We start from the raw sequence: 24,581 nt of genomic DNA, 5'->3' as shown, positions 1-24,581 counted from the left end.
CGAGACCCATCAATTTGTCACCGTCTGGATGAGCGGGTTGACTGGCTCCGCAACAAGGTTTAATCAACAGTCTGTCCTGGTCCACTCACGTTGATGCAAAAGTCAAGAAAGCCCAACAATGTCTCAACTTCCTACGGAAGCTAAAGAAATTCAGCATGTCTGCATCGACTCTCACAAACTTCGACAGATGTGTGATAGAGAGCATCCTATCCAGCTGCATCACAACTTGGTATGGCAACAGCTTGGTCCAAGATTGCAAGAAACTGCAGAGTGTGGTGAACTCAGCCCAACGCATCCCACAAACTTACCACCACCACATTGATTCTGTAAAAACCTCCCGCTGCCTCAGGAAGGCAGACAGCATTATCAGAGACCCCTCCCACCCAGGCATTGTCTTCTTCCACACCCTTCCATCAGGCAGAAGGTATAGAAGTCTGAAGACCCGCACATCCAAACATGGGGACAGCTTCTTCCCCACATCTACAAGACTCCTTAACAACTCTCCCTTGGACTGATCTGGTCCCTGTAAGAACACTATTTGCGACGCCCCATGCTGCTCTTGCTCATGTATTTGCTTTGTTTGGCCCCTTGTTCCGCACTGTAACCAATCACTGTTTGTCGATGTACCATTTGTCAATGTTCTTGTTGATTGTTCTTTTTGTACATATGTACATACTGTGTACGTTCCTCAGCCGCAGAAAAATACTTTTCACTGTGCTCCAGTACATGTGGACAATAAATCAAATCAAATGTTTTAAAAGGAGCAAGTTTAATCGGGCTTTCTTGATAAAAGGAAGAGTGAGCTTATTAGTTACTAAATGTAATGCATGCACACACACACAGATTAGAAATGAAAAGCAAGTCCAAAAATAAGTTCCAAAAACATATGAATCGGTCTTTGGCTTGTCTGTGGCAAATAGATGGTGAATCTTTACAGCCATTTGAGGATCGTGAGTCCAGTAGCACTTGTAATGTTCTCTGTATGCATGGATGGCGAGGTCTTTGTAGTTGAAGTGATCAGAGAATATATGGCTTTGTAAATTAACAAAATTGTTTATTAATTAACGAAAACACTGAAGGGTTTCTATGATGTCTACTAAGATTACAGTTGGATACTACGGCGAAATAATAACTATGATAAACTATTATTAATTACTGTTGACTCAGGAGCTGCTCGATCTGTGGCTGCAGTCTGTGTCTGCTGTCCAGCTGGCGTCTCTGTGCTGGCCAGCTTCTGTGTCCCACCATGTGGCGTGTCTTCCAGTGACATTCTCCTGTCACCGCACCACCTGTGGCGGGATGTTAAAATACATCCTGTCTCCCATGTGGCATGTCTTGCAGTAACATTCACCTGTTGCGACGCCACCTGTGGTCAGATGCGAGAATTGTAATCTATGCATGCAGGCACTAATGTTATATGCAGTTTGGCTATTATGATTATATACACAAACGATATTCTACATATCATCACATACACCTCTTTTTCAAGTTGATTGTTCAATCATTTGCATGCACATATGAACTATTTACAAATACATGATTTTTTTAAATGGGTCAAATTGTACACGTGCAAAAAGTTTTTTTTTTTAAAAGTGTCCAGTGTGTAAAAAAGTCTTGTGCTGTTCACAGATCCAGTTGGTCAGGTTATCTTTGTACCCGGGTGGACCATCGTAGTGCTTGTGTTGAGCTCGAGGGAGCTTGGTCATTGTCGAGCAGTCTCACTTGCTCACTATTTGTCGCTGTTGGCAGCCCTTTTTTAGTGGCATGCACAGGGTCAGGCATGCGAGGAAGAGCAACCCCTTTATCCAGCCTTGGCTGTATGGTGAACAGTTGATTGCCCTTTAGCTTCATTAATGCCCTCCGATTCCGTCTCAGTATGGATCCTTGAGGACGACAAATGATTGCGAACCTGCCTGTCTCATGACCTTGGCAGTCGTGGACCATCCTTGTGGTGTCTGCACCCTGATGATGTCGTCCGGTCCCAAGTTGTTCGACATCTTGCCGGATCGATTGTAATACTCAACCTGTTCTTGTTTTTGCCAACAGAGCTAAGTGTGGGTCACTGCATGATGCTATGGCCTTTGTAAGCAGTGTTTTGACGATGTGGAACCCTTTCTCTGCCTGCCTATTTGATTGAGGGTAGTGTGGGCTAGAGGTCACGTGATTGAAGTCATATTTTGTTGCAAACAGGGTAGCACGGTGGTGCAGTGGTTATCACTGCTGCCTCACGGCGCCGAGGTTCCAGGTTCGATCCCGGCCCTGGGTCACTGTCTGCATGTGGAGTTTGCACATTCTCCCCTTGTTTGTGAAGGTTTCAGCCCCACAACCCAAAGGTATGCAGGGTTGGTAAATTGGCCATACTAAACTGTCCCTTAATTGGGATAAATGGACTGGGTACTCTAATGACGCTCATGACCATTTGCAGTATGCCATGCCAAGCAAAGATCTCTTTTGCAGCCCTGATGGCGCTGGCAGTGCTGGAGTTCGATAGCTTCATTATCTCCGGGAGGTTGGAGTGGTAGTCTGCCATTACCATGTATTCACTGCCATTCATATAGAACAGATCGACCCCGACCTTCAGCCATGGCTTGTTGACTGGCTCGCTCAAGATCATTGTTTGCTTTTGTTGACTATTTGGATACCTCTGGCAGTGGTGCTCCACTGTGCGTTGTCTGTCTTGGCCGATGCCTGGTCAGTAAACCGACTCCCTGGCTCGTCACTTGCATTTCTCGATCCCCAGATGCCCTTCATGGATCTGGACGAGGATAATGTTTTGTAGGGCCTGTGGAATGACAATTCTGTTGTTTTTTTAAAAAATATATTTTTATTAAAGATTTTTCTTTTTCCATTTTTACAACTTTGTAACAAAATGTACATTGACCGTTATTTAAACAATATATTAAACTAACAACAAGTGCAGAAAAAGAACAAGAAAAAAGAAATAATAATACTGCAAAAATAAATATAAACAACTAGCATGGAGAGGAAGAAAAAAAACAAACAAGGAAAAAAGAAAAAAAAGAAAACCCCCAAACACCGAATACACCCTCCCTCCCCCCCGCCCCCTCCCCCCTGGGTTGCTGCTGCTGTCTTTCCTGTTTTCCCTTATCGCTCTGCGAGATAGTCAAGGAACGGTTGCCACCGCCTGGTGAACCCTTGAGCCGAACCTCTTAGTGCGTATTTTATTCGCTCCAATTTTATAAACCCTGCCATGTCGTTTATCCATGCCTCCACGCCCGGGGGTTTGGCTTCTTTCCACATAAGTAGAATCCTTCGCCGGGCTACTAGGGACGCAAAGGCCGAAACATCGGCCTCTCTCGCCTCCTGCACTCCCGGCTCTTCTGCAACCCCAAATATAGCCAACCCCCAGCTCGGTTCGACCCGGACCCCCACCACCTTTGAGATCACTCTTGCCACACCCACCCAGAACCCATGCAATACCGGACATGACCAAAACATGTGGGTGTGGTTCGCCAGGCTACCTGCGCACCTCCCGCACCTATCCTCCACTCCAAAAATCTGCTCAGCCTTGCTCCCGTCATATGCGCCCTGTGTAGAACCTTGAATTGGATCAGGCTAAGCCTGGCACACGAGGACGAGGAATTTACCCTACTTAGGGCATCTGCCCACAGCCCCTCCTCAATCTCTTCCCCCAGCTCCTCCTCCCATTTACCCTTCAGCTCCTCTACCATCGTCTCCCCCTCGTCTCTCATTTCCCTATATATATCTGACACCCTACCATCACCCACCCATGCCCCCCAAATCACTCTGTCCTGGATCTCTTGCGCCGGGAGCTGCGGAAATTCCCTCACCTGTTACCTCGCAAATGCCCTCACTTGCATATATCGGAAGGCATTCCCAGGTGGCAACCCGTACTTTTCTACCAATGCTCCCAAACTCGCGAACGTCCCATCCAAGAACAAGTCCTTCAACTTCCCAATTCCTGCTCGCTGCCAAGATTGGAATCCCCCATCTATCCTCCCCGGGACGAACCTGTGATTGTTCCTTATTGGGGACCACACCGAGGTACCCGTCACTCCCCTATGTCGTCTCCACTGCCCCCAAATCTTCAAAGTCGCCACCACTTTCCTTAGCCTCATTAAGGTTCTCGTCAGGAGTGGGGCCAGTAGGTCCACATATTTCCTGTAAAATTCCACCGGGAACCCATCTGGTCCCGGGGCCTTTCCTGCCTGCATGTTCCCAATTCCTTTAATCACCTCCTCCACCTCAATCTGCGCTCCCAAACCTGCCACCTCCTGCTCCTCAACCCTCGGGAACTCCAGCTGGTCCAGGAAGTGTATCATTTCCTCTTTCCCCTCCGGGGGTTGGGACTTATACAGCCTCTCATAAAATGACTTAAACACCCCGTTCACCCTCCTCGCTCTCTGCTCCATTCTTCCCTCCCCGTCCCTAACTCCTCCGATCTCTCTCGCCGCCCCCCTCTTCCTAAGTTGTTGGGCCAGCAATCGGCTCGCCTTTTCCCCATACTCGTATTGTATTCCCTGTGCCTTCCTCCACTGCGTCTCGGCCTTACCCGTGGTCAGCAGGTCAAACTCCGTCTGTAGTCTCCGTCTTTCCCTGTATAGCCCTTCATCCGGGGCCTCCGCATATTGCCTATCCACCCTCAGAAGCTCCCCAATCAGTCTCTCCCTTTCTTTACCCTCTTGTTTCCCCCTGTGGGCTCTTATGGAAATCAGCTCCCCCCTAACCACCACCTTCAGCGCCTCCCATACTACTCCCACCTGGACCGCTCCATCATCATTGACCTCTAGGTATCTTTCAATACATCCCCTCACCCTTCCACATACCCCCTCGTCCGCCAATAGTCCCATGTCTAATCTCCAAAGTGGGCACTGCTCTTTCTCCTCTCCTAGATCCAGATCCACCCAATGTGGGGCGTGATCTGAAACGGCTATAGCTGAATATTCCGTTCCTACCACTTTCGGGATCAGCGCTCTTCCTAGGACAAAAAAGTCTATCCGGGAGTATACTTTATGGACGTGAGAGAAGAAGGAAAACTCTTTACTCCTCGGTCTAGCAAATCTCCAGGGATCTGCTCCTCCCATCTGCTCCATAAACCCCTTAAGCACCTTGGCCGCTGCCGGCCTCCTCCCGGTCCTAGATCTGGACCGATCCAGCCCTAGGTCCAGCACCATGTTGAAGTCTCCCCCCATTACCAAATTTCCCATCTCTAGGTCCGGGATGCGCCCCAACATACGCTTCATAAACCCCGCGTCATCCCAGTTCGGGGCATATACGTTCACCAGCACCACCGCCTCACCTTGCAATCTGCCACTCACCATCACGTACCTGCCCCCACTGTCCACCACTATGGTCTTAGCCTCAAACGATACCCGTTTCCCCACCAGTATTGCCACCCCTCTATTTTTCGTATCTAAGCCTGAGTGGAATACCTACCCCACCCATCCTTTCCTTAATCTGTCCTGATCCGCCAATTTCAGGTGCGTCTCCTGAAGCATAACCACATCCGCCTTCAGTCTCTTTAGGTGCGCAAATACCCTTACCCTCTTAATCGGCCCATTCAGCCCTCTCACATTCCACGTGATCAACCGGGTTGGGGGGCCCTTTACCCCCCGTTTGTCCCCCAGACGGCGCCCTCCCGTCCCGACCATCCCATCCCATATCAGCTCCCCCTTACCCTCAGCAGCAGCAACCCAGTTAATCCCCCCCCCCCCACCCGCTAGATTCCCTTCTAGCTTGATTGCTCCCCCCATATTGCTTCCGGGAGTCAGCAAACTCTGGCTGTCCTCGGCTTCCCCCGTTTACCCTTGGCCTCCCTGCGTGTGAGGCCCCCTTCCTTCCTGCGCCCACTTTTCCCACCGCAATTTCCATAGCGCGGGAAAAAAACACGCGCTTCCCTCTCGGCCCCGCACCTAGTGGCGCAACTCCCTCTCCCCTTCCCTGTCCCCGTCCCCACCGGCGCCCACATTTCTTCGTGTGTCACCCCTCGGGGGGGGGGGAGAAAAACTCTCACGTCTAACATTTTTACAGATAAACCCTCCCCCTCTCCCCTCTTTGCATTTCTTTGCCACCACCTCGCTACTTCTTTCCAAACATCAATTCCTCAAATCTAGTCCAACTTCTCTTCTTGAATAAATGTCCACGCCTCCTCTGCCGTCTCGAAGTAGTGGTGTTTGCCCTGGTGTGTAACCCACAGTCTTGCCGGCTGCAGCATTCCAAATTTTACTTTCCTCCTGTGGAGCACCGCCTTGGCCCAATTGAACCTCGCCTTCCTTCTCGCCACCTCCGCACTCCAATCTTGATACACGTGGATCACCGCGTTCTCCCACCTGCTACTCCGTGTCTTCTTAGCCCATCTCAGGACCATCTCCCTGTCCTTGTAGCGGTGGAACCTCACCACTATTGCTTGCGGTGTTTCCCCTGCCTTTGGTCTTCTCACGAGGACCCGGTATGCTCCCTCCACTTCCGGGGGGCCCGTCGGGGCCTCAGCTCCCATTTAAGTATGGAGCATCGTACTCACATACGCCCCAACATCAGCTCCCTCTGTCCCTTCGGGGAGACCCAAAATCCTTAGATTCTTCCTCCTCGAGCTATTTTCCAGGGCTTCCAGCCTTTCTATGCACCTCTTATGTAATGCCTCGTGCGTCTCCGTCTTCACCACCAAGCCCTGTATCTCGTCTTCATTTTCGGCTGCCTTTGCCTTCACTCCACGGATCTCCATCGCCTGGGTCTTTTGCGTCTCCTTCAATCCCTCAATTGCCAGCAACATCGGCGCCAGCACCTCCTTCTTGAGCTCCTCCACACATCGTCGGAGGAACTCCTGCTGTTCCAGGCCCCATACCAACTGGCCTCCCTCCGCCCCCATCTTGCTTCTCACTTCCCTTCTTTGCCGCTGCTCCAGAGGATCCTCCGCAACCTGGCCACTATTATCTCTTCTGTCCATTCACATCCGGGGGGACTGCCTTCTATGTCGCCTCACAGTGGGTTTAGCCTTTGAAAATTGCCGTTGGGGCTCCCGATAAGAGCCCAAAAGTCCGTTGAAATGGGAGGTGCCGAAACGTGCGGCTTAGCTGGTCATCGCCGCAACCGGAAACTCGACAATTCTGTTTTTTATTGCAGAAAGCTATTTGTTTGGCTTAGGTCATGCCTGACATTCCAGAATTTGGAACACGCATTGGTGGGCCATCCATGTCGCATGTGATGGATGACCTCTGCAAGGTCACATCTTTCAATGTCTCGGCCTTTATCAGTTCGGACTTAGTGTCCGATACTGGCAGCATTTCCACTATCAAATCAACCTGTCCCTATATGATTTTGGCCATGTCTGTATGTTCCCTGATGTTGGTGGCATCCACCATCACAATATATTTGCCTGGCAAGGACACGGGGTTGAAGTGATATCTCTGCAGCTTCATAATTAGTCTCTGGTTGCGAGGTGACAGCTCACAAAAGGTTCTTCCGAATGATGGAGTACAGTGGTCGATAATCGGTCTCCACCGTAAACGTTGGTCGGCCGAAGATTTAGTTGTGGAATTTCTCAATGCCCTCTACCAGCCCAATTCATTCTAAGTGCTCCTATAGGTTCAGCATGTCTGTTTACTATGTCAATGCACTTGAGCTGCTGGCTGTTTCAGTGAGAATACATCGGCGGGCAAAGTGATTTCTTCTGGCAGATCGGTTGCAGGTTTTACAAGGTGCAGGATATTTACGCAGGCTGTGTGTTCTGCTGCATCTGGGACACAAAGTGGCGTGCTCCGATGGTCTTCTGAAACAACGGTCCCCATGCTGACCACGTTGATGGTTTTGCTGCGACACAGCAAGGATTGCGTCGGTCTCACTTTCTCGTTTCGTGCCATTTCCTTGTGCTTGAATTTCAGTGGTTTGTTGCAAAGCAACTTTATCCGTAGTGCATCGGATAAAGACACATCACATTTGCGCAGCAATCGTTCGCGTAATGTGTCACTTTTAAGTCCATAAACAATTTAGTCCTTGATTAAATAATCCTGCAGGTCTGCAAAATTGCAGGATTGCGCTTTAAGACGCAAGTTTGTTACAAAATAGTCAAATACTTAGCCCAATTTTGGTGACCGCATATGCTCAAGCGTTACATTATTCTTTGGATGGCAGTAAACATCGAAGCGTCCAATTATTTTAGAATAGCTTTTCCTGTTGTTCTCCAAGGCAAACTGGAACTTGTTATGTAAGTCAATTGCCTGGGGACCAGCTACAGTCATCAGTAGAGCTATTTTCCTCTGATCTGAGGCCTCCTGCAGACACCAGGCATCCACGTAAAAAATAAATTGTTGTTTAAAAACACGCCAGTTGGCGTCTACGTTACCAGTCGTGAGGAGTGGGCCGGGAGTCTAGAGTGCTTCCATCTTGCTTCACCTGGTCGTCTCGAGTTTCGCAGCTGATCTCTTTCTTGTCGAGCCTCCAATTGTCCTTTTCGATTATTCTTACCGTATCTAGTTTTTCCTAACTGTAGCCATTTGACATTCACTCCGTAGTACCATGTAATGTTCTCTGTTTGCACAGATGGCAAGGTCTTTGTAGTTGAAGTGATCAGAGAACATATAGCTTTGTAAATGAACAAAACTGTTTATTAATTGACTAAAACACTAAAGGATTTTCAGGTAGACATGCCACCTGTGGTCGGATGCTAGAATTTGTAATCAATGCATGCAGGCACTAGTTTGGCTATTATGTTATACACACAAATGATATTCTACATATCATTACAGCACTGACTTCAGCAGTTGAATAGTTGGCTTTGAAATTCCAGGATTATGCAATCTAGCTGAAAGGAGTTGCCTCCTTCTATTTCAATTCTGGCTTTGCTGACTTGGCTGTCTTTTAGTAATCAGATAGAGAGTGAATCTTTCATTTTCCCTGCCGCATTGAGCCGCCTGTCTTTCCCAGATTCTGTGTCACACACTCTGGCACCCCCATCACTAGTCCACACTGACCAAGTTTGCAACTAACGTTTTGTAGAATCTGATGGGAGAGACGACAGGTACACACAGTGGGGTAGGAATGAACAAAAATGTTTATTACGGTACACACAAATAACAAAAGTACAATTCTTTTCCCTAAAGTGCTACCCTCCATGACCTGCACCCAGGTCACGGTTTTTAATCCTGAGTTGTTCCCCTCTTGTTCAGGGGAAACCCGCCCCCAATTACCAGGGGATTTCATACCCAGCTATGCAAAGGGAGAATCATATAGAGCACAGTCCTTGGCCCCCAAAGGGGTTGTAACACGTTTTATCACAGATTCCTGTGTATTCCTAGAAGGTGAAATTTGACAAACCGGCGTAGGACATAATTTACAGGATATGATTCCTGCTGAGAGGACAATCAACTTCAATTACCACCACAGGATTACAGTCAGTTCCTACATGCCTTTGCTATTTCCCTGTCTGGAATGAAGGTGGGATATTCCATTGTCCCTCAGGACTTAGTATCACCCACAGTGAAGAACTTCAGTGACTGAATGTACTGTCTCAGAATTTACATCCTCAGCCATCTTTGGCTGGTATGTCCATTTTCAAAAACACACGTCTTATTTAATAGTTCACCATGTCTGTACGTAGTGCACAGTTTTGCTACATCATCATGACACTATTAAAACTAGGAAGGAATTGGGTGTCCTATTCATGGCTCTGCTGTAATGTGAGCTAACTTTTGTGCAAGGGATGTTTTGTAGGCCACAAATGAGTCCTCACCAAGCTGGTCAAAAGAAAACTTGGCCGATTGCAACGCAATAACCGCAATATACGTCAGATCCCAGCCGGGTCTGACCTGTCCATACCAACCCTGGCCGACTTTGTACTGTTCTCTATCATGAATGTCCTCAGGCTCCCCGTACTCTTAGTGGGGGAGCTCATATTCGGCGAGACTCACGGGGAGACTGATTGCTCCCTATGTTCTATGTTCACCCCATAGGTCTTGAGCAGGTTATTACAGGATGTGATTTGAAACCAACAGTTGTAGCAAGTTTCTTTAATTGTCTCTCAGCAGAGATTGACACATTGCAGTGTTTTACCATCATTCACTGACAGCCTTCTATCTCAAAAGATGATGGTTTGCGCAATGGTGGGCAACTTTGTGTTTGGCGTCGCCTGATGTGGCACAGGACCCCACTCTTTTTTAAAAAGATATATTTTATTCAGGATTTTTTGGCCAAACATAACAGTACATAGTTTTTCTTTTAAACAACAATAAGGCAATATAAATAACAGTGGCCAGTTTTAAACAAGTAAATAAATAATATATAAACAGAAACAAAAACAAAACTAAATGGCAACTGCCTTGTCAAAAATAGTTACTCTCCAAAGATACAATCCAACAGTCCAATATACATTACCTATAACAAATGTCTGTACATATACAATGACATCCCTAAGAGCCCGCCCGGATCCCCCCCCCCCCCCTGGGTTGCTGCTGTTGTCTTTCTTTCTTTTCATTCCCTCTATCTTTCTGTGAGGTAGTTGACGAACGGTTGCCACCGCCTGGTGAACCCTTGAGCCGAACCCCTTAATACAAACTTGATCCGTTCTAGCTTTATAAACCCTGCCATGTCGTTTATCCAGGTCTCCACACCCGGGGGTTTGGCTTCCTTCCACATAACCAATATCCTGCACCGGGCTACTAGGGACGCAAAGGCCAAAACATCAGCCTCTCTCGCCTCCTGCACTCCCGGCTCTTCTGCAACCCCGAATATAGCCAACCCCCAGCTTGGCTCGACCCGGACCCCCACCACCTTCGAAAGAACCTTTGCCACCCCCACCCAGAACCCCTGTAATGCCAGACATGACCAGAACACGTGGGTGTGATTCGCTGAGCTTCTCGAGCATCTCCCACATCTATCCTCTACCCCTAAAAATTTACTGAGCCGTGCTCCAGTCATATGTGCCCTGTGTAGAACCTTGAATTGTATCAGGCTTAGCCTGGCACACGAGGGCGACGAGTTTACCCTACGTAGGGCATCAGCCCACAGCCCCTCCTCAATCTCCTCCCCCAGCTCTTCTTCCCATTTCCCTTTCAGCTCATCTACCATGATCTCCCCCTCGTCCCTCATTTCCCTGTATATGTCCAACACCCTACCATCCCCCACCCAGGAATTCCCTCACCTGTTGCCTCGCAAAAGCCCTCAGTTGCATATACCGAAATGCATTCCCTTGGGGCAACCCATATTTTTCCATCAGCGCTCCCAGACTCGCAAACGTCCCATCTACGAACAGATCTCACAATTGTACTACCCCAGCTCTTTGCCATGCTCCAAATCCCCCATCCATTCTCCCCGGAACAAACCTATGGTTATTTCTTATCGGGGACCGCACCGAGGCTCCCGTCCTTCCCCCATGCCGTCTCCACTGCCCCCAAATTTTTAATGTTGCCACCACCACCGGGCTTGTAGTGTATTTCTTCAGTGAGAACGGCAACGGTGCCGTCACCATTGCTTGTAAGCTGGTCCCCTTGCAGGACGCCCTCTCCAATCTCTTCCACGCCGCTCCCTCCCCTTCTCCCATCCACTTACACACCATTGAAATATTGGCGGCCCAGTAATAATCATTTAGGCTTGGTAGTGCTAACCCCCCCTATCCCTGCTACGCTGCAAGAACCCCCTCCTCACTCTCGGGGTCTTCCCGGCCCACACAAAACTCATAATGCTTTTCTCAATTCTCTTAAAAAAAGCCTTCGTGACCATCACCGGGAGGCACTGAAACACAAAGAGGAATCTCGGGAGAACCACCATTTTAACTGCCTGCACCCTACCCGCCAGTGACAGGGACACCATGTCCCATCTCTTGAAGTCCTCCTACATCTGTTCCACCAATCGTGTTAAATTAAGCCGGTGCAAGGTTCCCCAATTCTTGGCTATCTGAATCCCCAAGTATCGGAAGTCTCTTGTTACCTTCCTCAGCGGTAAATCCTCTATTTCCCTGATCTGCTCCCCCGGATGCACCACAAACAACTCACTTTTCCCCATGTTCAATTTATACCCCGAAAAATCCCCAAACTCCCCAAGTATCCGCATTATCTCTGGCATCCCCTCCACCGGGTCCGCCACATACAACAACAAATCATCCGCATACAGAGATACCCGGTGTTCTTCTCCTCCCCTAAACACTCCCCTCCACTTCCTGGAACCCCTCAGTGCCATGGCTAGGGGCTCAATCGCCAGTGCAAACAATAACGGAGACAGGGGACATCCCTGCCTCGTCCCTCTGTAAAGCCGGAAATAATCAGACCCCCGTCCATTCGTAACCACACTCGCCATCGGTGCCCTATACAGCAGCTGTACCCATCCGATATATCCATTTCCGAAGCCAAAACACCTCAGCACCTCCCACAGATAATCCCACTCCACTCTATCAAATGCTTTCTCGGCATCCAACGCCACCACTATCTCCGCTTCCCCCTCTGGCGGGGGCATCATCATTACCCCTAGCAACCTCCGTATGTTCGTGTTCAGCTGTCTCCCCTTCACAAACCCAGTCTGGTCCTCATGTACCACTCCCGGGACACAGTCCTCTATCCTCGTCGCCATTACCTTGGCCAGAATCTTAGCATCCACATTTAAAAGAGAAATGGGCCTATAGGACCCGCATTGCAGCGGGTCTTTTTCCTTCTTTAGGAGGAGCGATATCTTTGCCTCTGACATAGTCGGGGGCAACTGCCCCCTTTCCCTAGCCTCATTAAAGGTTCTCGTCAGAAGCGGGGCCAGCAAGTCCATATACTTCCTATAAAATTCCACCGGGAATCCGTCTGGTCCCGGGGCCTTCCCCGCCTGCATGCTCCCAATCCCTTTCACTACCTCCTCCATCTCAATCTGTGCTCCCAGTCCCGCCCTCTCCTGCTCCTCCACCTTAGGGAATTCCAGCTGATCCAGAAAGCACATCATTCTCTCCTTCCCTTCCGGGGGCTGAGCTTTATATAATCTTTCGTAGAATACCTTGAACACCCCATTCACTCTCTCCGTTCCCTGCTCCATCTCTCCCTCCTCGTCTCTCACCCCCCCTATCTCCCTCGCTGCTCCCCTCTTCCTCAGTTGGTGGGCCAGCAACCGGCTCGCCTTCTCCCCATATTCATACTGTACACCTTGTGCCTTCCTCCATTGTGCCTCTGCATTACCCGTAGTCAACAAGTCAAATTCTACATGTGGCCTTTGCCTTTCCCTGTACAGTCCCTCCTCCGGTGCCTCCACATATTGTCTGTCCACCCTCAAAAGTTCTTTTAGCAACCACTCCCTTTCCCTACCCTCCTGCTTTCCTTTATGTGCCCTAATAGATATCAGCTCCCCTCTAACCACTGCCTTCAACGCCTCCCAGAACACTCCCACCTGAACTCCCCATTGTCATTAAGCTCCAAGTACCTTTCAATACACCCCCTCACCCTTAAACATACCCCCTCATCTGCCAACAGTCCCATGTCCATTCTCCAGGGCGGGTGCTGTTCTTTTTCCTCCCCTATCTCCAGGTCCACCCAATGTGGAGCGTGGTCCGAGATAGCTATTGCCGTGTACTCCGTCCCTGTCACCTTCGGGATCAGCGCCCTTCCCAATACAAAAAAGTCTATCCGTGAATATACTTTATGGACATAGGAGAAAAACGAGAACTCCTTACTCCTAGGCCTGCTAAATCTCCAGGAGTCTACTCCTCCCATCTGCTCCAGAAAGTCCTTGAGCACCCTGGCTGCAGCCGGCTTCCTGCCGGTCCTGGACCTCGATCTGTCCAGCCCTGGGTCCAGCACCGTATTAAAGTCTCCCCCCATTACCAACTTTCCCGCCTCTAGGTCCGGGATACGTCCCAACATTCGCCTCATAAAATTGGCATCATCCCAGTTCGGAGCATATACATTCACTAGAATCACCGCCTCCCCTTGCAATCTGCCACTCACCATCACGCATCTACCCCGCTATCCGCCACTATGGTCTTTGCCTCAAACAGTACCCGTTTCCCCACTAATATAGCCACCCCCCTGTTCTTTGCGTCTAACCCCGAATGAAACACCTGCCCCACCCATCCTTTGCGTAGTCTGACCTGGTCTATCAGTTTCAAATGCGTCTCCTGCAACATAACCACATCTGCCTTTAATTTCTTTAGGTGTGCGAGTACCCGTGCAATTTTAATCGGCCTGTTCAGCCCTCTCACGTTCCACGTGATCAGCCAGGTTGGGGGGCTCTTTACCCCCTCCCCCCTTGTCGACTAGCCATCCCCTTTTTTAATCCAGCTCCTCACCCGGTTCCCACGTAGCCGTATCTCCCCCCGACGGCGCCCTCCCGCCTCGACCACCCCACCCCGTACCAGCTCCCCCTTCTCCCCAGCAGCAGCAACCCAGTTAATCCCCCCCCCCCCCCCCGCTAGATCCTCTTCTAGCATAATTGCACCCCCCATGTTGCTCCCAGAAGTCAGCAAACTCTGGCTGACCTCGGCTTCCCCCCGTGACCTCGGCCCCCACTGTGAGAGGCCCCCTCCTTCCTGCTTCCCTGTTCCCGCCATGATTACCATAGCGTGGAAACAAAGCCCGCGTTTCCCACTTGGCCCCACCCCTAATGGCCGGCGCCCACAATTCCTCATCCTTCCCCCCCCCCCCTCCCCCACGACATGGGGAAGAGAGAAAAAGTTACAGGGTCGCAAGATTAACAACTTGAGAAATCATCCCTTCCCCCTTTTTCCCCCCCTTCACCCCACGTAATCACACCACCACTTTGTCCCAAACGTTCTTTTTCTGGCCCGCCTATTCCAGCTGCTCCTCCACAATAAATGTCCACGCCTCTTCTGCCGTCTCAAAGTAGTGGTGCTTCCCTTGGTGTGTGACCCACAGTCTTGCCGGTTGCAGCATTCCAAATTTGACCTTCCTTTTGTGAAGCACCGCCTTGGCCCGATTGAAACTCGCCCTCCTTCTCGCCACCTTCGCACTCCAATCTTGATATATCGGATCACCGCGTTCTCCCACCTACTGTTCCGAGTTTTCTTCGCCCATCTGAGGACCATCTCTCTGTCATTATATCGGAGAAATCTCACCACTATGGCTCGAGGTATTTCTCCAGCCCTCGGTCATCGCGTCATAACTCGATAAGCTCCCTCCACCTCCAATGGGCCTGTCGGGGCCTCCGATCCCATTAACGAGTGAAGCATCGTGCTCACATATGCCCCGACGTCCGCCCCCTCCGCACCTTCGGGAAGACCAAGAATCCTTAAATTCTTCCTCCTCGCATTATTCTCCAACACCTCCAGCCTTTCCCCATACCTTTTGTGTTGTGCCTCGTGCATCTCTGTCTTCACCACCAGGCCCTGTATTTCGTCTTCATTATCAGCGGCCTTTGCCTTCACGACCCGAAGCTCCTGCTCCTGGGTCTTTTGTTCCTCCTTTAGCCCCTCAATCGCCTGTAATATTGGGGCCAGCAGCTCTTTCTTCATCTCCTTTTTAAGTTCTTCCACACAGCGCCGCAGGAACTCTTGTTGGTCAGGGCCCCATACTAGACGGCCACCTTCCGACGCCATCTTGCTTTGTGCTTGCTTTCCTTGCCGCTGCTCTAGAGGATCCTCCGCAATCCGGCCACTTTCCTCTCCTTTTTCCATCTGTGTCCAGGGGGAATTCCCCTCTGGTTTACCGCACAGTGTTTTTAGCCGTTAAAATTGCCGGTGGGGCTCCTATTAAGAGCCCAAAAGTCCGTTCCACCGGGAGCTGCCGAAACGTGCGACTTAGCTGGTCATCGCCGCACCCGGAAGTCACAGGACCCCACTCTGACCTCAGGCATGGCAGTCGGGGCCACATTTGCTTCAGAGGAAGAAAATGGGCTAAGATTCACTGACATCCAGCTCAGTAACCTGGTCCCGCTTTCCCCCATATCCATTCATCTATTTAGCCCCAAGTGCTATATCTAACTCCTTCTTGAAATCATGCAATATTTTGGCCTCGACTACTTTCTGTGGTAGTGAATTCTACAGGCTCACCACTCTGGGCAAAAAAAAAATCTCCTATTCTCAGTCCTAAATGGTTCACCCTGTACCCTTAGACTGTGATCCCTGATTCTGGACTCCCCTGCCATCAGGAACATCGTCCCTTTATGCTCACCTCTACCGATGCCTGTCTGAGCAGCCAGTCTCCAGAGGTCACATCCATCAGTGTCTCTCTGTTGTCCGTGTTGATGTGCACCATGTTCATTACTTCCTTGCAGGCGTCCTTGTAGCGCATGTGTGTACGTCATGGCCAGTTAACCTTACAGAAGTCCTTTGGGTATACAGCTGTCATCCACCTAATGAACATTGCCAAGCCAGCACAGATGCTGTTGGCTTAGCAATGTGTGTATGATTTTCACTCCATCATAAGATGAAAAGTGAGTTTGTTCACTGATGATTGCATAATGTTCAGCAATATTCATGATTCCTCAGATACTGAAGCAGGTCCATGCTGATATGGAGCAAGACCTGGACAATATCCTGGCTTGGGCTGATCAGTGGCAAATAATATTCGCACAATACACATGCCAGGCAATGACAATCTCCAAATAGAGAGAATCTAACTGTGAATCACCCCTTGACATTCAATGGTATTACCATTGCTGAATCCCCCACAATCAACATCCTGGATCTTACCATTGACCAGACACTGGTCAGAAGTGGGAATCCTGCGATGAATAACTCACTTTCCTGACTCCTGAAAGCCTGTCCACCATTTGTTCGAGGAAATCAATTCATTGCCTTTGGCAAAGGCGGGGTAAGTAGCTTGTCTCCCAATCGCTCAGACAGGTTTCTTCCTGCGCGCAACCGGATACTTTCTGCATTTCTGCAAAATCCCCCACGCCCTCAGCACACAGACGAAGGTATTTTCACGTTATTCAGCAATCAGGATGGCTGCTCCGAATCCCCGCGTTTTCATGGACGTTTCTGCGGGCGGTGAACCCCTGGGCCGGATCGTGATGGAGGTGAGTCTGGCTCCTGGACTTTGCGCTCTCGGAGCAGTTTCAAGGCTCACTCCTGTTTTGCACAAACGCACTCGCCAAAGGGAGGGGACAACTATTATACAACTAATTGGAAATACTCCGTAGCGAGGAATATACATCTGGATCCAGTTGGTAGGGAGTGGACACGGGAACCTTCGGTGAAAACCCAGCAGCAAATCGGGAGGCAGGAGAATAACAGAAGGAAAACAGCCAGTTTTCATGTCGGGATTCATTCCGGGAAAAACATCACAAAGTGCTTCACAGATGTTTTACTTTCTCAAATTGGGACCCAGGGACAAACTGAGAGGAAGTGAGCCCTGAAACACAGGCTGCCTGCGGGTTGTGAAAGTGGACACGGCATTGGTGCTGTTCATTATTACTGTTGATCTGTGGCCAAGCTGAAGTGGTGATCAAAATAAGACAAAACAAATATCAGGTGGACAGTTGAATTTTACAAGTAAGCGTGCAGGAACTGGAGATGAATTGCTGTTTAGATGGTGAAAGTGGCAATCTGCACACATTTTTGATTTTGTGTAATTTTTGGTTAGTTTTGGTCAACACCTGCTGGGGCAGTTAGGGTGACCATTAATTTGGGGGCAGTTGGGGTGACCATTAATTTGGGGGCAGTTGGGGTGACCATTAATTTGGGGGCAGTTGGGGTGACCATTAACTTGGGGGCAGTTGGGGTTCCCATTAATTTGGGGGCAGTTGGGGTGACCATTAATTTGGGGGCAGTTGGGGTGACCATTAATTTGGGAGCAGTTGGGGTGACCATTAATTTGGGGGCAGTTGGGGTGACCATTAATTTGGAGACTGCTGCTTTGGAACGAGGTGCTGAGGGTAGATGTGGGCTTACTCCAGGTCTCAAACCTAGAATAACGAGCAGTGAAATGCAAAGGAGTATTGATAGGTTGGGGTAGGATTTGCTAGTCTGTAAAGTACCAAGGAGGTATTGAGACAACAGAATTTCAAAAAGTATTTTCACGTCTGGATGCGTGTGTCTGAAATGCACTTGGAACTTTCTGGAATCTCAAGCACATTACAGGAGAACCTGGTGGATTTCAGCAGCCACCTTTATGGCTGGGTTCCAGAAACACATATATAGACAAAGTCAATGATGCAAGACGATACTTTGAATGAGAGTCTTTGTAGGTAATTAAGTCTTTACAGGTCCAGATGGAGTGTTTCTGGAACCCACCTCTTCATTCACCTGAGGAAGGAGCTGAGCTCTGAAATCTAATGATTCAAAACAAATCTGTTGGATTTTAACCTGGTGTTGTAAGACTTCTCACTGTGTCCACCCCAGTCCAACGCCGGCATCTCCACATCATGGTTTACTCTCTGAAATTAGGATTCTTTTGACTGTCAGTGGAGGCCTTGTGGTGGGGTGAGTAGCATCACTGCCTCTGAGCCAGAATCTCTTTGTTCACTTCCCACCCCAGTACTTGATGGCCAAGGACGGTGTGTTCATAATGTGACCAAACAGGTTACATATTACCCTGCAAATCCTTCTAACACATGCCCATGGCAAGTGGTAAGAGCCGCAGAGGATACTGGTCCGCCATGTGATGGAGAGAATATTGGCGCCGCTGTCATCACTCTCTATAGCTCCAGGCTACAACATGTATGCAAAAGTGGATGTTGCCACAGCAACTAAAAGAGTGAATTGTAACACACCCCACAGATGAGTGTATTTGCCTGGAAGCCTGAGAGTTTGGGGATTCCTGCAAAAGAAAATTGAAAAATCTCTATTGGGTTAGATGCTTTAATGATCAGAATTCCAGTAATTAATTGTATCCTACAAACAAGTTTTTGTATGTCCTATTTATACTGTTGCTGTGTATGAAAATTGTTCTTGAGTAATTGTCATTGAGACAAGTTTTTAAAAATGATTGCGTCTGTAAAGCTGTGGTGTTTTTAATATTGTCCATGATGGGTACACTGATGTTGTGCATGGCTTTTCTCTTTCAGCTGAGGGCAGATGTGGTCCCAAAAACTGCAGGTAAGTCCCAGAAACTAATTGTGCTGAGATGAGGAAAATCTCCGTTGTTTAAAGGTGAGCTCTTAATCTGAATAACTTTGTTGCAGAAAATTTCTGTGCATTGTGCACTGGTGAGAAGGGGTTCGGTTACAAGGGCTCGATATTCCACAGAGTCATTCCTGATTTCATGTGCCAGGTAAATGAGCAATGTTATTTTAGATCTAGTTGGGAATATCTCTTCACCTGTTTGAGTAAATTACTACATTTCCTGTTCAACTTTCAATTGTTCAGGGTGGTGACTTCACCAAGCACGAAGGCACTGGTGGGAAGTCCATCTACGGAGAAAAGTTTAAGGATGAGAATTTCGAACTGAAGCACATAGGACCTGGTAAGTCGTTTTTTTTGTGGGAAAGGAGTATTTTGAGGATGAGTTTGTTGGGGAACGTGGTGGTCAGATGCATAAAGTAGACAATCAGAAGGACTGGGAGAGTGGCTTCAAATGGCTGTGATGCTCAGTGTGGGAGGGCTGTTCTGCATGTGTGGCTTGGCTTAGAACATAGAACATAGAACGATACAGCGCAGTACAGGCCCTTCGGCCCACGATGTTGCACCGACATGGGAAGTCAAAAAACAAAAGCCATCTAACCTACACTATGCCATTATCATCCATATGCTTATCCAATAAACTTTTAAATGCCCTCAATGTTGGCGAGTTCACTACTGTTGCAGGTAGGGCATTCCACGGCCTCACCACTCTTTGCGTAAAGAACCTACCTCTGACCTCTGTCCTATATTTATTACCCCTCAGTTTAAGGCTATGTCCCCTCGTGCTAGCCATTTCCATCCGCGGGAGAAGGCTCTCACTGTCCACCCTATCTAACCCTCTGATCATTTTGTATGCCTCTATTAAGTCTCCTCTTAACCTTCTTATCTCTAACGAAAACAACCTCAAGTCCATCAGCCTTTCCTCATAAGATTTTCCCTCTATACCAGGCAACATCCTGGTAAATCTCCTCTGCACCCGTTCCAAAGCTTCCACGTCCTTCCTATAATGAGGTGACCAGAACTGTACGCAATACTCCAAATGCGGCCGTACCAGAGTTTTGTACAGCTGCAACATGACCTCATGACTCCGGAACTCAATCCCTCTACCAATAAAGGCCAACACACCATAGGCCTTCTTCACAACCCTATCAACCTGGGTGGCAACTTTCAGGGATCTATGTACATGGACACTGAGATCCCTCTGCTCATCCACACTTCCAAGAATTTTACCATTAGCCAAATATTCCGCATTCCTGTTATTCTTCCAAAGTGAATCACCTCACACTTCTCTACATTAAACTCCATTTGCCACCTCTCAGCCCAGCTCTGCAGCTTATCTATGTCCCTCTGTAACTTGCAACATCCTTCCGCACTGTCGACAACACCACCGACTTTTGTGTCGTCTGCAAATTTACTCACCCACCCTTCTGCGCCCTCCTCTAGGTCATTTATAATAATGACAAACAGCAACGGCCCCAGAACAGATCCTTGTGGTACGCCACTTGTAACTGAACTCCATTCTGAACATTTCCCATCAACCACCACCCTGTCTTCTTTCAGCTAGCCAATTTCTGATCCACATCTCTAAATCACCCTCAATCCCCAGCCTCTGTATTTTCTGCAATAGCCTACCGTGGGGAACCTTATCAAACGCTTTATTGAAATCCATATACACCACATCAACTGCTCTACCCTCGTCTACCTGTTCAGTCACCTTCTCAAAGAACTCGGTAAGGTTTGTGAGGCATGACCTACCCTTCACAAAGCCATGCTGACTATCCCTAATCATATTATTCCTATCTAGGCGATTATAAATCTTGTCTCTTATAATCCCCTCCAAGACTTTACCCACAACAGACGTGAGGCTCACCGGTCTATAGTTGCCGGGGTTGTCTCTACTCCCCTTCTTGAACAAAGGGACCACATTTGCTATCCTCCAGTCCTCTGGCACTATTCCTGTAGCCAATGATGACATAAAAATCAAAGCCAAAGGCTCAGCAATCTCTTCCCTGGCTTCCCAGAGAATCCTAGGATAAATCCCATCAGGCCCCGAGGACTTATCTATTTTCAGCCTGTCCAGAATTGCCAACACCTCTTCCCTGCATACCTCAATGCCATCTATTCTAATAGCCTGGGTCTCAGCATTCTCCTCCACAACATTCTCTTTTTCCTGAGTGAATACTGACGAAAAATATTCATTTAGTATCTCGCCTATCTCTTCAGACTCCACACACAACTTCCCATCCCTGTCCTTGACTGGCCATACTCTTACCCTAGTCATTCTTTTATTCCTGACATACCTATAGAAAGCTTTTGGGTTTTCCTTGATCTTACCTGCCAAATACTTCTCATGTCCCCTCCTTGCTCGTCTTAGCTCTCTCTTTAGATCCTTCCTCGCTACCTTGTAACTATCAAGCGCCCCAACTGAAACTTCACACCTCATCTTCACATAGGCCTCCTTCTTCCTCTTAACAAGAGATTCCACTTCTTTGGTAAACCACGGTTCCCTCGCTCGACGCCTTCCTCCCTGCCTGACCGGTACGTACTTATCAAGAACACGCAGTAGCTATTCCTTGAACAAGCTCCACATATCCAGTGTGCCCAACACTTGCAGCCTACTTCTCCAACCTACCCCTCCCAAGTCATGTCTAATGGCATCATAATTGCCCTTCCTCCAGCTATAACTCTTGCCCTGCGGGGTATACTTATCCCTTTCCATCACTAACGTAAACGTTACCGAATTGTGGTCACTGTCCCCAAAGTGCTCACCTACCTCCAAATCTAACACCTGGCCTGGTTCATTACCCAAAACCAAATCCAATGTGGCCTCGCCTCTTGTTGGCCTGTCAACATATTGTGTCAGGAAACCCTCCTGCACACATTGTACAAAAAAACGACCCATCTAATGCACTCAAACTATATCTTTTCCAGTCAATATTTGGAAAGTTAAAGTCTCCCATAATAACTACCCTGTTACTTTCGCTCTTATCCAGAATCATCTTCGCCATCCTTTCCTCTACATCCCTAGAACTATTAGGAGGCCTATAGAAAACTCCCAACAGGGTGACCTCTCCTTTCCTGTTTCTAACCTCAGCCCATACTACCTCGGAAGAAGAGTCCCCATCTAGCATCCTCTCCACCACCGTAATACTGTTCTTGACTAGCAGTGCCACACCTCCCCCTCTTTTGCCTCCTTCTCTGAGCTTACTAAAACACCTAAACCCCGGAACCTGCAACAACCATTCCTGGCCCTGCTCTATCCATGTCTCCGAAATGGCCACAACATCGAAGTCCCAGGTACCAACCCATGCTGCCAGTTCCCCTACCTTATTCCGTATACCCCTGGCATTGAAGTAGACACACTTCAAACCACCAACCTGAACACTGGCCCCCTCCTGCGAAGTCAAATATGTGCTCCTGACCTCTATACTCTCAATCTCCCGTACCCTAAAACTACAATCCAGATTCCCATGCCCCTGCTGCATTAGTTTAAACCCCCCCAAAGAGCACTAACAAATCTCCCCCCCAGGATATTTGTGCCCGTCAGGTTCAGATGTAGACCATCCTGTCTGTAGAGGTCCCACCTTCCCCAGAAAGAGCCCCAGTTATCCAGAAATCTGAATCCCTCCCGCCTGCACCATCCCTGTAGCCACGTGTTTAATTGCTCTCTCTCCCTATTCCTCATCTCATTATCACGTGGCACGGGCAACAACCCAGAGATAACAACTCTGTTTGTTCTCGTTCTGAGCTTCCATCCTAGCTCCCTGAAAGCCTGCCTGACATCCTTGTCCCCTTTCCTACCTATGTCGTTAGTGCCAATGTGGACCACGACTTGGGGCTGCTCCCCCTCCCCCTTAAGGACCCGGAAAACACGATCCGAGACATCACGTACCCTTGCACCTAGGAGGCAACATACCAAACGTGAGTCTCTCTCGCTCCCACAAAATCTCCTATCTGTGCCCCTGACTATCGAGTCCCCAATTACTAATGCTCTGCTCCTCTCCCCCCCTTACCTTCTGAGCAACAGGGACAGACTCCGTGCCAGAGGCCCGTACCCCATGGCTTACCCCTGGTAAGCCCCCCCCCCCCCCCACAAGTATCCAAAGCGGTATACTTGTTTCTCAGGGGAACGACCGCAGGGGATCCCTGCACTGACTGCTTCCTCCCAGTCCCTCTTACAGTTACCCATCTATCTCCAATCTTTGGTGTAACTAATTCCCTGAAGCTGCTATCTATGACCCCCTCTGCCTCCCGAATGATCCGAAGTTCATCCAACTCCAGCTCCAGTTCCCTAACTCGGTCTTGGAGCAGCAGGAGATGGCTGCACTTCCTGCAGGTAAAATCAGCAGGGACACTAATGGCATCCGTCACCTCAAATATCCTGCAGGAGGAACATTGCACTACCTTCCCTGCCATCCCTCTAACTTCCAACCAAGTTCTGGTTAATAAATAAATAAATAATAATATAATATGGCACTTACCTCACACCAATGGGTCTTATTATTAGGTTAGAGGAGGAGGGCGGGTGGGAGACACTACACGTGTAGTGTCTCGGGTTTCCTCTCCACCAGAATTTATTGGTTGTGGGGGGGGGGGGAACCTTCCCAGAAGTCCGCGGGTCGAACGTCCGGTTCCCGCCTTATATTAAAAAAATAAAATATAAAACAGAAAAGAACAGAATCGGGACCAGGTAAGTGTTTTTTAAATCAAAAACTTACCTCCCGATAGGCCCCTGCACTCTGCTGCTGCCGAAATTCTGAGGACTGCTCCTGTAAGGCAAGTGTTTTTAAATCAAAAACTTACCTCCCCACAGGCCCCTGCACTCTGCTCCCGCCGAAGTTCTTGTGAAGATTATCTGGGGAGGTGCAGATTGGAGCTTTCACATACATGCTGCAGGTCCTCCTAGTCCAAAGGAACAGTTTGTTTGTAATCATGAAAGAATTATTTTGTGGAATATCATCCAATCTTTGGAGTGTTTGATGTGTTTGTATCAGTGTTTTCTTTTACAGGGTAGTTGGGGAAAGAAAGTGATGTGGATAGGAAGGATACCAAGGAATGTGGTTGAGTTGAGGGAGGAAGGAGTGACAGTTGGGGAAAGGAGAGTAAGAAGAGGGCGGAAGAGCGGGGAGTTGAGGATGAGGGAGATTTTATTCTCCTAACCGTATGAAGGTATGTGCTGAGATGAGGAGATTAGCTCATATTACCATGCTCAGAGGGAAAGGAGGGCTGTTTGGTTGTGGGGGTCTGAACTCTGATTGTTTATGGAGAGTCGAGTTTGGGAGGGGGAAATATACTCAGGTGAAGCTTGGCTCACAGAGGTTGTTCAGTATTGCAGTGCAAGGCATGTAAGCACCATATACTTTGATGGGTGGAAAAGCTAAATTGGGACCTGCTAATGTACAATGAGCCAGGGTAACTCGATACAGTCAAGGCAAAGAGCTCAATTTCACACTCCGTTTGATGGGGACGTATACTTATGCGAGCAGCAATTCTGTTTCCAATTCGACAAGCTTCAACGGTTCTCAGCAGGATCACCCTTCCTGCACAGCATGTGGCCAGAACCAGTATGTACAGTCTTATCCAACTTCAACATATGGCACATCCATGACCTTGACTGATACTG

At 48.8% G+C, this 24,581-nt stretch overlaps 1 protein-coding gene and 1 long non-coding RNA gene across 2 annotated transcripts in view; one reads left to right on the top strand and one right to left on the bottom strand.

Annotated features, from left to right (window-relative positions):
* Positions 1 to 752: 752 nt before the first annotated feature.
* The window catches only part of LOC140403548 (uncharacterized), a 41,543-nt gene continuing 17,714 nt past the window's right edge, over positions 753 to 24,581 (bottom strand). The window contains exon 2 of the long non-coding RNA XR_011938346.1: positions 753 to 1,366. This is a non-coding gene — a long non-coding RNA (uncharacterized lncRNA). The remainder of the gene's footprint in view (positions 1,367 to 24,581) is intronic.
* LOC140403546 (peptidyl-prolyl cis-trans isomerase-like) lies at positions 16,591 to 19,396 on the top strand. Its single transcript, XM_072491538.1, has 4 exons — positions 16,591 to 16,914; positions 18,904 to 18,934; positions 19,021 to 19,109; positions 19,205 to 19,396. The coding sequence occupies exons 1-4, from the start codon at positions 16,840 to 16,842 to the stop codon at positions 19,379 to 19,381; spliced, it is 372 nt and encodes a 123-aa protein (XP_072347639.1). The 5' UTR covers positions 16,591 to 16,839; the 3' UTR covers positions 19,382 to 19,396.

The sequence above is a fragment of the Scyliorhinus torazame genome, chromosome 28, assembly GCF_047496885.1.
Source record: "Scyliorhinus torazame isolate Kashiwa2021f chromosome 28, sScyTor2.1, whole genome shotgun sequence".
Classification (NCBI taxonomy): Eukaryota; Metazoa; Chordata; class Chondrichthyes; order Carcharhiniformes; family Scyliorhinidae; genus Scyliorhinus; species Scyliorhinus torazame.
This window is presented reverse-complemented; position numbering and strand designations above follow the sequence as displayed.